Source organism: Nerophis ophidion, linkage group LG12, assembly GCF_033978795.1.
Source record: "Nerophis ophidion isolate RoL-2023_Sa linkage group LG12, RoL_Noph_v1.0, whole genome shotgun sequence".
Classification (NCBI taxonomy): domain Eukaryota; kingdom Metazoa; phylum Chordata; class Actinopteri; order Syngnathiformes; family Syngnathidae; genus Nerophis; species Nerophis ophidion.
This window is the reverse complement of record NC_084622.1, coordinates 12,479,131-12,495,528: the sequence shown is the minus strand read 5'-3', so window position 1 is coordinate 12,495,528 and position 16,398 is coordinate 12,479,131. Positions and strand designations below refer to the sequence as shown.

Sequence of the window (16,398 nt, the reverse complement as noted above, 5' to 3'; positions counted from 1 at the left end):
ATAACAGTCAAAATTTTACAAGAAAAACTGAACATTTGTGCAATATTATGATGAAAGTTGGCATTTTACTCAAAAGTCGCAATTTTACAAGAAAATCTGAACATTTGTGCAATATTATGGTAAAAGTTGGAATTTACTCAATAACAGTCACAATTTTACAAGAACAACTGAACATGTGTGCAATTTTATGATAAAAGATGGACTTTTACTCAATAACCGTCATAATGTTACAATAAAAACTGAACATTTGTGCAATATTATGATAAAATTTGGAATTGTACTCAATAACAGTCGCAATTTTACAAGAAAAACTGAACATTGGTATAATATTATGATAAAAGTTGGAATTTTACTCAATAACAGTCAAAATAATACAATGAAAACTGAACATTTGTGCAATATTATGATAAAAGTTGGAATTGTACTCAATAACAGTCACAATTTTACAAGAATAACCGAACATTTGTGCAATATTATGATAAAAGTTGGAATTTTACTAAATAACAGTCAAAATTTTACAAGAAAAACTGAAAAGTTGTGTAATATTGTGATAAAAGTTGTAATTTTACTCAATAACAGACGAAATTTGAAAATAAAAATTGAACATTGGTGCAATAATATGATAGAAGTTGGAATTTTACTCCATAAAAGTCGCAATTTTACAAGAAAAATTTAACATTTGTGCAATATTATGACAAAATTTGGAATTTCACTCACTAACAGTCGCAATTTAACAAGAAAAACTGAACATTTGTGCAATAATATGATAAAGGTAGGAATTTTACTCCATAACGGTCACAATTTTACAAGAAAAACTGAACATTTGTGCAATATTATGACAAAAGTTGGAATTGTACTCAATAAGAGTCACAATTTTACAAGAAAAAGCTTAACATTTTGGCCATTTTATGAAAAGAGTCGCAAATGTACTCAATGAAAGTCACAATTTTATAATAAAAATTTAAAATGTTGGCAATATTATTATAATAATCGGAATTTTAGTTGGCAAAATGATAAAGGATTGCAGTTGTAAATGTGATGTTTTATGTGTTGTTTACTGTTTTTATTGTAACCTTGCTGCTGCCCTCTTGGCCAGGTCTCGCTTGGAAAAGAGATATTTGATCTCAATGGGATTTTACCTGGTTAAATAAAGGAAATAAATAAATAAAAAATGACAAAAGTCATTATTTTAATAAAAAAAAAAGCACAATTTTTTAAGAACAAACAATTGGTAATATTGTGATAAAAGTCAGAATTTTATATGACAAATGTCGCCATTTTGCATTAAAAAGTAATAATTTTATATAAAAAAAGTAATAATTTTACGAGAAAATATTACAGAAACAGAATATGAGAAAGTGTTCCCAATTTTATAAAAAAAAGTTAACACATTATGAGAAAAATATTACTTTTTGTTAATTTTTTAATTTTGAATTTTTTTGTATATACTTGATTTTTAATCTTCATTATTTACTTTGTTATTACAGTATGTCTTTAAACACATATTTATTTTTTTATTTTAATTAATTTTGGGCAAAGGGGGCGCATTTAAATTTCTCACACACACTTGTTGTTTCATATGTTGACCACTTTTAAAATCCCTCCTTTTTGGGACCACCCTCATTTTGAAAGATGTCACCAGCAGGGGTGCAAATGAGACATTGTCTATCAGATGCAGTGTTATTGGGACCATGATTTATGTTATCACTTGTTCACACCTCCTCATATGGAAGATACTTTTCCTTCTTCATGTCTCAAGAAGGGGAGAAATACAAGAACACACACACACACACACACACACACACACACACACACACACACACACACACACACACACACACACACACGCACACACTCTTTGAACAAAGCTTGACATGTAAACACATGCCAAAGCTGTAATGTAGGTAAGGTAGGGGCTCCCTTTCCATACATTCCTTTGCTTTTCTCCCCCAAAACACACACACAGACACACACACACACACACATTTCACGACACAATTAAGACACACAGGACTGCAGCAGAGGAAGTGAAGATGACAACATTTCACGTTTGCTTAACGTCGTCGTGATGGCGAGTGACATACCAAAAACGGTTCATTTCATGTTCATCCACAAGACGTTTTTTTATGTTATCAATAAAGCAAGCAATGAAATCTGTTTTTAAGGCTATTTAACTGCATATGAAAGTTGCATATTTGTGGCGGCGGTGTAAGGATTTTTGCAATGTAGTAACATTCATAATAACATGTAATACATACATGATGTAAGTATATATGTAGTATCTAGTAACATTCATAATAACATGTAATATATACATGATGTAAGTATATATATCATGTAGTAACATTCATAATAACATGCAATATATACATGATGTAAGTGTATATGTCATGCAGTAACATACATAATAACATGTGATATATACATGATGTAAGTTTATGTGTCATGTAGTAACATTCATAATTACATGTAATATATACATGATGTAAGTATATATGTCATGTAGTAACATTCAGAATAACAAGTAATATATACATGATGTAGGTATATATGTCATGTAGTAACATTTATAATAACATGTAATACATACATGATGTAAGTATATATGTAGTATCTAGTAACATTCATCATAACATGTAATATATACATGATGTAAGTATATATGTCAAATAGTAAGATTCATAATAACATGTAATATATACATGATGTAAGTTTATATGTAATGTAGTAACATTTATAATAACATGTCATATATACATGATGTAAGTATAAGTGTAATGTAGTAACATTTATAATAATATGTAATATTTACACAGTTTGCTCATTTTAAACATATGCGAAACATGAATTTCAAAAACGCTTCACAATATTTCCTCTTTTTTTTCTCAACTCCATCACTGATTGTTATTCACTGCAGACTTTATGAGAGACAAACAAACATGATAAAAAAACACTTACTGTACAAGGTCTGCTAGGATGTTCATATATTCCCATTTTAATGAAGAAGGACTGAAACCAAGTGTCTTTTTGTGTCATTCTTGCCATTTTCTGGTGTAAATTGGCTGTCAAAGTGTACCAACTTGTCGGAATACGTCCTTGTTCTACCACTAGCCAGGTGAGAGGTGTGATTTATGATTTATGCCCCCCTCTACCTCAAAGAACTGCTCACCCCCCAAATCCTCCACAAGACACCTCCGCTCCGTACAGGCTAACCTCCTCCAACCTCCGAGGACAAAACTCCGAACCATGGGAGACCGGGCTTTCTGCTCCGCAGCTCCCATTCTGTGGAACGCTCTCCCTGACCACCTGAGGGCACCACAGACCGTGAATGCTTTTAAAAAAGGCCTAAAACCCCTTCTTTTTAAAAAATAATTTTTTCAGATATATGCGTGCTAGTTCTAGCTGTTAGGCTGTTCTAGTTTTTATTTTTATCTATTTCTATTATCTTTTTATTTATTTTTTTCAATACATCAACGTTGGCACACAAGCTTGTGATTACGGCTCCGCTATAAATAGCTCAAAAGGGTTCATTATGTCTCCTTATTCATATACTTTTCAAATGTCCTTGTAATCAGACAATATTTTCAGTATATTAGATGGAATTTTTACCTGACATGTTTCGACTGTAAACTTGGGAGAGCCAACCAGGTAGATTTGGGACGGATCGGCCGGGTTGGCCACGCCTATAAGAACAGCTGCTAGACAACACATCACAGTGGTCAGGTAACCCTTCTGATGAAGACCGCAGATGACAGTCTAAACATGTCAGGTAAAAAATTCCATCTAATATACCAAAAATATGGTCTGATTACAAGAACATTTGAAAGGCCGCTATAAATAGTCTGTCTGCGTTAACGCTCATAATAACAATATCACTAACACTTAGTTAATATTCAAGTCAAGAAATTTAAATGGAGTATTGTTGGTGCTTTTTTGGGGGGAGGATTATGGGTGGAAGAGAGCAGTGTTTTTCAACCTTTTTGGAGTCAAGGCACATTTTTTTTGTGTTGAAAAAATGCAGAGGCACACCACCACCAGACATCCTTAAAAAACAAAACTCAGTTGACAGTAAAAAGTTGTCGTTGTAGCAATTGTTGGATATGACTTTAAACCATAACCAAGCATTCATCAATATAGCTCTAGTGTTTTAGTTCTTGTCTTGCACTCCGATTTTAAATACTTTTTCTCTTTTATCGGTATTTTCCTGTAGCAGTTTCATGTTTTCCTTTGAGTGATATGTCCCGCATCTACTTTGTTTTAGCAATCAAGAAGGTTTTAGTTGTTTTTATCCTTCTTTATGCTTTGTGGACGCCGTCTTTGCTCTGCAGTAAGTCTTTGCTCCGCAGTAAGTCTTTGCTGTCGTCCAGCATTCTGTTTTTGTTTACTTTGCTGCCAGGTCAGTTTTAGTTTGGTTCTGCATAGCCATACCTAAGCTTCAATGCCTTTTCTTAGCGGCACTCACCTTTTGTTTAATTTTGGTTTAAGAATTAGACACCTTTTTACCTGCACACTGCCTCCCGCAGCTATTAGCTACCGGCTGCCACCTACTGATATGGAAGAGTATTACACAGTTACTAAGCACTGACACTCAACAACAACACATCATTTGCAGACTATAATTACTGGTTGGCAAAAAATATTTTTAACCCAAATAGGTGAAATTAGATAATCTCCCACTGCACACCAGACTGTATCTCGGTGCCGCGGCACAGTGGTTGAAAAACACTGGAATAGAGGATCTCTCATCTGACTTTTATTTATGTTGATTTACGAGTTAGAATGCATTTTTAAAAAGCCATCTGTCGTCATGTCTTGCATAGTGGTTATGAAGGAAAGGCAAAATTACAGAAAAGTGCATTTCCTCTTTCTTATTAGAATAAAAATACAAAAAAATACTTCATAAATATGTCAAAAAATAAAATCACAGACAGAAAATCTATACTGTATATTGATGCAAAAATAAAGCAAGGTGTGTAAAGAAGATCGGATTATGACTGCACTAATCAAAGAGTTTGTTGGAACATCCAAACATGTCAAAAAGAAATGTTTAAAAAATTAAAAGTACTCAACAAACAATAATATATGAAATATTTCATGTAAATGGATAATGACTGCTGTTAATGGGTTTCTGGTATTACTGTGATAAAGTTGGAATTATTAATTATGAATTGAATGCTTTAATAGCTAGCAAATTAAAAACAGTTTATTAAGTTAAATTAAAACCACATAGTCACCTTTGCGCTTGTTTAATCCTAATAATGTTCCCTAAGGCTGAGCGCTTACAATAATATTTCTTTGGCGCCGTCTTGTAGCCAATCTTACCCGTGCATTATTTATTTTTAGTTAATTTACACATTTTGTGCCAGAAAATGCTTAATTTAGGCCAAAAATAAAGAGATTATGCTTTAAAATACATTGGAACCACAGTCTTTGAAGTGGGAAGGGACAACTGTAAATATTTGAAAACTGATCCAACTATTCAAGGTTATTAATTGAATACAATTATGTAAGATTATTTAAATAAAGGGTAAACGTACAAGTTTTTTTTTTAGTTTTTTAAAGTGGTTGTTTTGAATGTTTTGAAGGTGGAATGGTCAAAAACGGTTAAAAGATGTGGAATGTGAAGAGGAAATAGTGAAAATAAGACTTTGAAAAACCGGGAAATCCTTATTAAAGCTTATTAATTAAATAAAATTATGTAAGATTATTACGGGTGTAACGGTACACAAAAATTTCGGTTCAGTACGTACCTCGGTTTAGAGGTCCCGGTTTGGTTAATTTTCGGTACAGTAAGAAAACAACAAAATATAAATCTTTTAGTTATTTATTTACCAAATTTGCAAAATCTTCCACCAAAAATATTTTTCTTAGTGGAATATTTGATGTGAAGTAATGGGAACCTTCGATAGGTCAATAATTCATAATAACATTGATTTTGATTCAATATTATGTTTTGAGCAATGACAGTTTGAAAGAAAATAAAACAGCTTTGTTTCATTAGTCAACGTTGCAACTTTTTCCAAATTACATATAACTTTTAAGCTTTTTTATTTCACTTTTGTTATGTTTTTGTTTATTTTAATAGTATTTTTAGAATGGGCCGTGGGCACATAAAACATTAGCTGGGGGCCGCAAATGGCCTCCGGGGTACACTTTTGACACCCCTGCTATAGATAATAAAAAATAAAATCTGATAAATCTATGGGTAAAAAGCCGAGCCTGGCGACGCATGCGCGTTTATCATAACTCTCGCTCTCTCTGTCTCTGCGCCTCCCTCACGAATGCTGCTTCGTGCACAATTTGTTTTGTTTTTAACCCCTTCTTAGCCCCGAACGTACATTGAAAATACACGCAACCCTAACTTAAAATTCCGGACATTTGAGGCATTTAAGAAACTCCACCCGGACAGCCCCGCAAAAGAGAACATATCCGGTGAAAGGAGGAGGTATGGTCAGTCCATCGTAGCCCGGTCGCTGCTAGTATGCCGTGTGTTGTGCCTCAGTGTGCATTGTTTACACTACGTGCGGTACGCTACTTAAAATATCCGTGTGGAAACTCATTCGGTACACCTCCAAACCGAAACGAAACCCCCTTATCGAAACGGTTCAATACGAATACACGTACCGTTACACCCATAAAGATTATTTACTTAAAGCGAAAATGTACATTTTGAACGGAAATATCCACAAATTCAAACTTGCTTATTGGATTTAGAGAGGTGTTCAGAATTTTGTGACATTTCCGGAAAGAACGTCATAACAAAACGCAAATATGAACACCTTAATTAACAGACTTAAAATGTCATCAAACCGGTTGTCAACGTCGGGCTGAAAATGCTTGCCAAGTCGTCGCACAGAACTTGCACAAATGACCTTGTTTATTTTTTTTTCAGCTATGTTGCAATAGTTTGTACGCTTCACTGTAAAAAAAAAAAAAAATATATAGGTATGCGGCGGTAGTGTTGTATATAACTTTATGGTACGCTATATAAAGTGCATAATTCATCCATATGAAAAAGTGACTATTATGCCAGCATTATAAAGCAGACTAAAATTAAAATTTCACCTCACCCTTTTTAGGTATGACAAACCTGCTTTTAGGGCAGACCTGGGCAAATTAAGGCCCGGGGGCCACATGCGGCCCGTTAAGCTTTTCAATCTGGCCCATGCCGGATGTTCCCAATTAATATTTTTAGATGTTTAAGATGGAAAGTTTAGCTGCCATTATGATATGCACTCATGTTTTATAATGACTGGAAGTCTTGAACTATACAAAGTATTTCAATGGTTGGAATCTGCACTTTTGCATGATATACTAGTTACTATGGTCATCTGATTAGTTTTTATGGTAATTTAATTACTTACTATGGTCATTTAACAGAATCGATTCTGTTCATAACTTTTATGGACAGAATTTCTAGGCGCAGTCAAGGCGTTGAGGGGTTCCGGTTTGGTGACCGCAGGATTAGGTCTCTGCTTTTTGCAGATGATGTGGTCCTGATGGCTTCATCTGACCGGGATCTTCAGCTCTCGCTGGATCGGTTTGCAGCCGAGTGTGAAGCGACCGGAATGAGAATCAGCACCTCCAAGTCCGAGTCCATGGTTCTCGCCCGGAAAAGGGTGGAATCCCATCTCCGGGTTGGGGAGGAGACCCTGCCCCAAGTGGAGGAGTTCAAGTACCTAGGAGTCTTGTTCACGAGTGAGGGAAGAGTGGATCGTGAGATCGACAGGCGGATCGGTGCGGCGTGGCGTCTTCAGTAATGCGGACGTTGTACCGATCCGTTGTGGTGAAGAAGGAGCTGAGCCGTAAGGCAAAGCTCTCAATTTACCGGTCGATCTACGTTCCCATCCTCACCTATGGTCATGAGCTTTGGGTCATGACCGAAAGGATAAGATCACGGGTACAAGCGGCCGAAATGAGTTTCCTCCGCCGTGTGGCGGGGCTCTCCCTTAGAGATAGGGTGAGAAGCTGTGCCATCCGGGAGGAACTCAAAGTAAAGCCGCTGCTCCTTCACATCGAGAGGAGCCAGATGAGGTGGTTCGGGCATCTGGTCAGGATGCCACCCGAACGCCTCCCTAGGGAGGTGTTTAGGGCACGTCCAACCGGTAGGTGGCCATGTCCAACCGGTAGGAGGCCACGGGGAAGACCCAGGACACGTTGGGAAGACTATGTCTCCCGGCTGGCCTGGGAACGCCTCGAGATCCCCCGGGAAGAGCTAGACGAAGTGGCTGGGGAGAGGGAAGTCTGGGTTTCCCTGCTTAGGCTGTTGCCCCCGCGACCCGACCTCGGATAAGCGGAAGATGATGGATGGATGATGGATGGATGGTCATTTAATTGGTTACTATGTGTTAGAATAATTTTATCTAAGCTATCACAATAAATTTTGTGTTGAAATGAGTTCCTGGCAAGAAGACAAAAGCTGTCTTTGAACCTACAAAAAAGGCTTGTAAAACTCCACTGTGTAGGGGGGAAGCAACATGAAGGTGTTTCTGTTTCTTTCATGTAATATAATCAACAGAAAGATATTGTTTTAACCCAAGGACTACAAAGCGGAGAGAAGGCAGCATCTGCCCAAGTTCCAGGTGACCTCTTTTTGAACCTCCTTTTTCAACTGGTTTACAAATCTCTTTTTGAACTGTTTTACAAACCTTTTTTGAACTCTTTTACAACCTCTTCTGTGAACTGTTTACAACCTTTTCTTTTGAACTGTTGTGATCAAAGGCGATGACTATTTTTGACCCCCCTCCCTTAGAAGCAGCTGTTGACATGTGGTCAGAGAAAGTCCAAATAAAGGAGGATTCGTACAATCCTTCGCCAGAGCGTAATGACACTGTACAAGGGTACAGATTTCCACGCGTCACTAGTTACTGTGTTAATGTAAGTCACAGCAGCTCAGACAAGGCACCAAGCAGTGTGGGTGGGGAGCATTTCCCCAGAGTGGTTCCAGAGCGGCCAGCCTGAAATGCGGGTGTCAGGGACAGATGCAGAAGGAGATTTAATGATACCGTATTTCTTTGAATTGCCGCCGGGTACATAGTATGCGCCTGCCTAAAATTACTGCCGGGTCAAACTCGTTTCGCAAAATAACTAGCGCATGCTTAGCATTACCGCCGGCACAGGATTAACGCCGGGTCAATGTCGTTTTGCAAAATATTATTTTTATTAGCGCATGTCTAGATTATCCGCTGGGTCAAACTCGTTTCACAAAATAAATAGCATATGCCTAGAATTTCCACCGGGTCGAACTCGTCACGTCACGAGTGACACTTCACCTGTCATCATTTTCAAAATGGAGGAGGCTGATTTCAATCATTTTAAATCGCATAAAGGGAAGAAGATTAAGAGCTATTCAGTAGGATTTAAGGTCCAAGCTATTGAATATGCTAAAAAGAACAGTAAGCAGATATGTTTTATTAATATACCGTAGCTGCGTGTGTAAAATATGAGTCATTAAATGACTCCCGCCTCCTAGTGGTAGAGGGTGCTGGTGATTCTTCTTGCGACTACTCAGCTGCAGAAGAAGTGACAACAAGCAGCAAGAGTGAGCAGCGTGTGTTTATTTTTTCCTCTCGCTTGCACTTTAACCATGAAGGATTACATATCTACAATAAAACTGTTTTTTAAACTGGACTTTCAATCAAAGCAGGAGGTAATAAAAGAAGATCTCAATCGAGACAGAGACTTTTAAAACTGAAGAAAGATAAGGAAGACTTCTATAAACAAGTTATCGATGCTTTTGATCAGAGGGATCTGCGCATGGACTTTATTTATAAGTAAAGGTAAGACAATAATAAAGTTTTTTTTTTTTAATTAAATGTTCTTTTCATGATGGTATCATTACATCACACTCAAATTTATAAGCGCAAGCCTAAATTTACCAAATGCCTTTGGTAAGCGCCGGAGTGAGAAGAGGTTTTAAAATAATTTGCGCATGCTTGCCTTTACCGTATGCCTTTGGTAAACGCCGGAGTGAGAAAAGGTTTTAAATTAATTAGCGCCCCGGCGGCAATTCAAAGACATACGGCATATCAGATTGTAGGTGGGTTTTATTTTTTACCCTCCGCGTGCATATTTCGCTGTGTTTTGCCTGATTGTCAAACATGTGGATGGAGAGGGTGTGATGTTCACATGTTGTCAATATTCAGTGTTTTATCCTTCATAGTTAATATTGTAACATTCTTTATTTTTATGTACATTCTGCATGTCTCATTCAGTAAAAAATTTTTAAATTCCATTCTGGTTTTTTAAGACGGTCTGTCATAACGTTTGTAGCTTTCAATCAGACATTATTGTGAGGTTTTGGATTAGTGTTCCTAAAAATAGATATACCGGCCCCCCAGACACATTTTTTTCTCTAAATTTGGCCCCCTGAGTCAAAATAATAGTTTTTTTTACCACAGCAGTGTCTCCAGGATCCGCTTCACACATCCTGTATTCCTCATCTTCATTTCCACTGGTGTGTCACGTGAGCACTCCACAGAGGAGAACATATAGCGGTTAGTAAATGTCCCTCAGGTGAAGAAGCTGGAACAATGATCGCATTTGTAGGCTTATTTTTCCCCAAGCATGATAAAAAGTGCAACACTGGGTTAGCATCTTGGTCACGTTGCTATCTCTGTGCAGCGTCCGCCATAGTCGATCACATGCTAATTCCCGGCACCTGGGAATTGACACTGGTGCCCAACGGTACCAATGTTTGGTACTTTTGTGTAGGTGAATAAATGGTGGTAATAATACTACATATATATTTTTAATCTAACATTATAATGTGAGCTGATAACTGTGTTGTCCAGTTGTCATATCTTGCTTTCTTGTTACTTTTCTTAGTCTCATTTGCAAGTATTAAATGGTAGACTTTGCATGCAGTTGCAATTCCAAGCTGGTAGATGGCAGTAGGGTGTAGGCCAACTCGTTATTATTGAGGGCCACAATGCAATTGTTACTGCCCTGAGAAGGCCGCTTGTAACAGTAAATGTGTGAGTATAAACATACAATAGCCTCGTTATACAATTTGTATCGTAGGCTGTATTTTAATTCTTATTTTATTCTTATTATATTACAGATTGATGGATAACTTGCATTGACGTTGTACGTCAAGGTGAGAAGCAGATATTTAAGTATTTACTTTTGATAACCAAAACAAAATAATCTTGTAACATCTTCTTGCATGATCAGATAATATTAAAGTGTGGCACATGTGCAATTTAATGCACTGCATTATTCTGTCAAAATGTAAAGAACAAATACATTTACCCAGAAAGTGCTTCATTAGTTCTAGCCTTACGCAGGCCACATAAATATCACTGGGGACCGCATAAAATATTGGGGCGGACCACATAAAATAATGTAGCGGATCACATAAAATATTGTAGCTGACCACATAAAATAATGTAGCGGATCACATAAAATATCGGGGAAGACCACATAACATTTTGTAGCGGACCACATTAAAAATTGTAGCAGACCACATAAAATAACGTAGCAGACCACATTTAAAAATTGTAGCGGACCACATAAAATAATGTAGCAGACCACATTTAAATATTGTAGCGGACCAAATAGAATAATGTTGCAGACCACATTTAAATGTTGTACCGGACCACATAAAATAATGTAGCAGACCACATTTAAATATTTTAGCGGACCAAATAAAATAATGTTGCAGACCACATTTAAATGTTGTACCGGACCACATAAAATAATGTAGCAGACCACATTTAAATGTCGTAGCGGACCACATAAAATACGGGTGAAGACCACATAAAATAATTTAGCAGACCAAATTTAAATATTGGGGCGGACCACATAAAATAATGTAGCAGACCACATTTAAATATTGTAGCAGACCACATAAAATAATGTAACAGACCACATTTAAATGTTGTAGCGGACCACATAAAATAATGTAACAGACCACATTTAAATGTTGTAGCGGACCACATAAAATAATGTAGCAGACCACATTTAAATATTGGGGCGGACCACATAAAATAATGTAGCAGACCACATTTAAATGTTGCGGACCACATAAAATACGGGTGAAGACCACATAAAATATTGTAGCTGACCACATAAAATAATGTTGCGGACCACATAAAATACGGGTGAGAACCACATGAAATATTGTAGTGGACCACATTAAAAATTGTAGCGGACCACATAAAATAATGTAGCGGACCACATTTAAATATTGTGGTGGACCACATAAAATATCTTGGCGGACCACATGAAATATTGCGGCGGGCCACGTAAAATACCGTGGCGGACAACATAAAATATTGTGGCGGACCACATAATAAATATCGTGGCGGACCAAATAAAATGATGTGTTGGTCCATAAAAGTTAATATGGCTAATCACAATAAATGATGTGGTGGCTCTTATAAAATAATATAACGGGTCAGAATAAATGATGTGGCGGGCCACAATACAGTTAATAATGTGGCAGACCATATAAAAATAAATGATGTGGCGGACGATATCAAAATAAATTACGTGGTGGACCATATAAAAATAAATGACGTGGCAGACCAAAATAAATGATGTGGAGGATGATATAAAAATAAATGATGTGGCGGATGATATGAAAATAAATGATGTGGCAGACCATATAAAAATAAATGATGTGGCGGATGATATAAAAATAAATGATGTGGCGGATGATATAAAAATAAATGATGTGGCGGATGATATAAAAATAAATGATGTGGCAGACCATATAAAAATAAATGATGTGGAGGATGATATAAAAATAAATGATGTGGCGGATGATATGAAAATAAATGATGTGGCTGACCATATAAAAATAAATGATGTGGCGGATGATATAAAAATAAATGATGTGGCGGATGATATAAAAATAAATGATGTGGCGGATGATATAAAAATAAATGATGTGGCGGACCATACAAAAATAAATGAAGTGGCAGACCATATGAAAATAAATGATGTGGCGGATGATATAAAAATAAATGATGTGGTGGACCATATAAAAATAAATGATGTGGCGGATGATATGAAAACAAATTATGTGGTGGACCATATAAAAATAAGTGATGTGGCGGGCCATATAAAATGATATGGCGGGCCCTAGTAAATGCCAGATATGGTCCTCGGCCTTGAATTTCACCATTGTGGATTTTGGTCTGTTGCCTCGCTGTGAAGTAGTCTTTGCCATGAAGCTGAATTTGTGAGACTAGTCGTATGTTGCGCCCTACAAAGTGTTTGTACTGCAGGTATCGCGTATATATTACAGACAAGCTGTTTTATTGTAACGTGCATCTTACTTGTAGTTTACAAATGTTAAAATGGCCATTTAAAATCTCTAATGCTAATCAGTAGCACGTATATGGCAAAGACAAACTAAAATTAGCATCCAGCTAGGGCATTTTGGAGAACTCAAGCTTTACTTCACGATGGAGTGTTTTCTACCAGGCGTTCTTTGTGCTTAGTTAGCATTGACAATTGCAACAGAGGTACAGTAGTTTGTCTAAGCTGCTCCAGTCTTTGTTTCCTCACCAAGTTGAGCTGTTTTTTAGTCTGCAACTGGACACGACGTCAGGCGCAACAAAGGTATTGAAAACTGATACCCTATGAGTTTACGTGAATGGATACCCATCAGTGGCATATTCGGAACCCAACCCTTTCGAGTCATTGCGGCATCAACCGCAGAATCACCCCAGCACTGTCCAATTGTTTATTAACCAACCAGGAAGTTGCTTTTCTTGGTTTAACTTTGGAGACATCCTCGCTTTCAACAGCATGCAAAAGTGTCTCATACTTTTGCATGTTTACAGGGCAGAGGTCTGTGCTGTAGGGCAGTGGCGATTTTTTTTGCATTGAAAAAATGTGGAGGCACACCGCCAGCAGAAATCATAAAAAAACGAAACTCCGTTGATGTCAGGTTCACACACTGATGACATCCATTAAACAGGACAAGAAACAAAGAATCAAACAGAGACAGAATTACATTTGGCTCAATTTGAGGAGAAACGTCTGGTCTGTACTCTTGTACAGTCTCCAGCATGCTCTAGCGAAAGATTGTATGCCTCCTTCTTTATTTGGAATTTCTCTGACCACATGGCAACAGTTGCTTCTAAGGGACGAGGGTCGTAAACAGTCCACAGAAAAGGTCGTAAAACAGTTCAAAGAAGCGGTGTCCGGAGGGGAGTCTGGTCCTGCTTCCTCTTTGCTTTTGTAGTTGTTGGCTCAGACAATATCTTTCTGTTGATCACGATACATGAAAGAAACAGAACACCTTAATTTTGCTTCCCCCCCTACACAGTGGAGTTTTACCAGCCTTCTTCTTGGTAGGTTCAAAGAAAGCTTTTGGTCTTCTCACCGGGAAATCATTTTAACACAAAGTGTTTGTGATAACTTAGATAAAAGTATTCTAACAGTTGACAGTAAAAAGTAATTGTCGTAATTGTTGGATATGACTTTAAAGCATAACCAGGCATGCATCAATATAGCTTCTATTTCTTTTTTGGGGGTATTTTCCCGTAGCAGTTTCATATCATCCTTTGAGCGACATTTCCTGCATCCACTTTGTTTTAGCAATCAAGAATATTTCAGTTGTTTTTATTCCTTCTCTGCGTAGTAATTGTTAATTGCCATGTCATGTTCGGATGTACTTTTGTGGACGCCGTCTTTGCTCCACAGTAAGTCTGTGCTGTCGTCCAGCATTCTGTTTTTGTTTACTTTGTAGCCAGTTCGCTTTAGGTTTCGTTTTGCATAGCCTTCCCTAAGCTTCACTGCATTTTCTTAGGGGGCACTCACTTTTTGGTTTAAGCATTAGACACCTTTTTACCTGCACACTACCTTCCGCTGTTCTGCACGTACTGATATGGAAGAGTATTACACGGTTATTCTGCCGAGCTCTAGACAGCACCGACACTCAACAACAACGCATCATTTGCAGGCTATAATTACTGGTTTGCAAAAAATATTTTTCAGCCAAATAAGTGAAATTAGATCATCTCCCAGATTGTATCACACGGCACACTAGTTTGCCCGCGACACAGTGGTTGCAAAACACTGCTCTAGTAAATGACACCGTACAGTACAGAATTCAAAGTTTGTTGGTTTTAATACTTTGAAAGTAGGGCCCGTTGTTTAAAAAGTTGATGATTGAGAAGGAAAAACAAGTGCACATGTTATCCGACCCACATTGTGTCAAAGTCAAAGACGGCACAGAGGTAAAAATAAACCCTCGCTCGCTTTCCCCCATCCACCACTCTAGAATTACTTGTGTTGCCAAAGCTGGCGCTGTCTCCCCCAATGGGTGTGGGTGTCTCCACCCCAGTGGTAATGACACATTTCATTCCACCAGCAATGGTTCCCCTCGCTCCCGCCACACGCCCATAAAAACAAAGACGAAGATCTTCTTTTTTTTCCCATCAAGTTTTCATTTGAAAAGATGATGGGAGTGTGATTTTTGGCAGGTGAGGCAAAGGTGAGGTAAAGGAACTCTCCTGACAGAATAAATAATAAAGTGCTGGGTGGGGACACTGGGCTTTATTGTTCTGGTGACAAAAGCTCGATAGAAGTGGAAGTAGAACTTTGAAAAAGTGGAAATGTATTACATAAGCTCCAAAGTATTGGAGGAAAAAGGCTAAAAAGAGGGGAAATGGAGGAAAAAGTAAAAAAAACATGACCTGGTAGGTAAAACATTCACTATTTGCACAGATTACTATAACCTTCAGCGTCTCGTGAGTAACGTTTATGTTAGTATCCAATGTAAATCTAGCGTTTATGTTTTTGTCTTAAGCGTGTGTTTATGTTTTGGAAGGTACAAATCCAGATGACGGCAGCAGCTGGAAGGCAGCCATGCACGACCAAAGGTGAGCAACTAAAAAATGGTGCATGTTAAAAAAAGAGGTGGTCACACTGTAGAAAAAAGGGATGATTTTGGGATGCAACCACCCCTATAACAAGCGTGGACTCTTTCTCAAATCCTGAATCTTTTCCAGGTGAGGCTGGGACATCCACTTGAGGAGTCTAATGTAGCTTTGAGCTCAGGATTTAAACCACAGTCATGGAGACCACAGGTGCATTTTTGTTTTGTCTTTATTAGTATTTACGTTTCAGCCTTTTCTTCCCGATTACATAATGCCTCTTTGCATTTTCTTCATTTTGCATGTTTTCTTTTTGTTTAGTTCCACAATGTGTCACATTATGGCCACAGTTTGCCTTCCTGGGGAAATAATCGGCTCTTCAAAAGTGTTGCCAAAGGATGGAATTTGCTGTGATTTGTTTTCGCGTGGTGCAAAGCGACTGGATTTTAAACATGATTTTAATCTTACTAAAAAAAAAAAGGAACAAACAAAAGGCGCTCTCAGCAGAGGTTCAAAAGTTGGCTAAGAAAAACAAAACTACCACAACGGCAAAACTATGGAC

General features: G+C 37.4%; 1 protein-coding gene across 2 annotated transcripts in view; it reads left to right on the top strand.

The window, feature by feature from the left end:
* The window catches only part of b4galnt3b (beta-1,4-N-acetyl-galactosaminyl transferase 3b), a 110,285-nt gene that overhangs the window by 14,803 nt on the left and 79,084 nt on the right, over positions 1-16,398 (top strand). The window contains exons 1-3 of one of the 2 annotated variants that reach the window (XM_061916847.1): positions 15,317-15,454; positions 15,791-15,843; positions 15,972-16,049. In XM_061916847.1, coding sequence (XP_061772831.1) covers positions 15,829-15,843; positions 15,972-16,049 — 93 coding nt within the window. In that variant the 5' untranslated portion in view covers positions 15,317-15,454; positions 15,791-15,828. Of the gene's footprint in view, positions 1-15,316; positions 15,455-15,790; positions 15,844-15,971; positions 16,050-16,398 lie in introns of those variants that run through there. The other variant, XM_061916846.1, reaches the window with a different exon arrangement.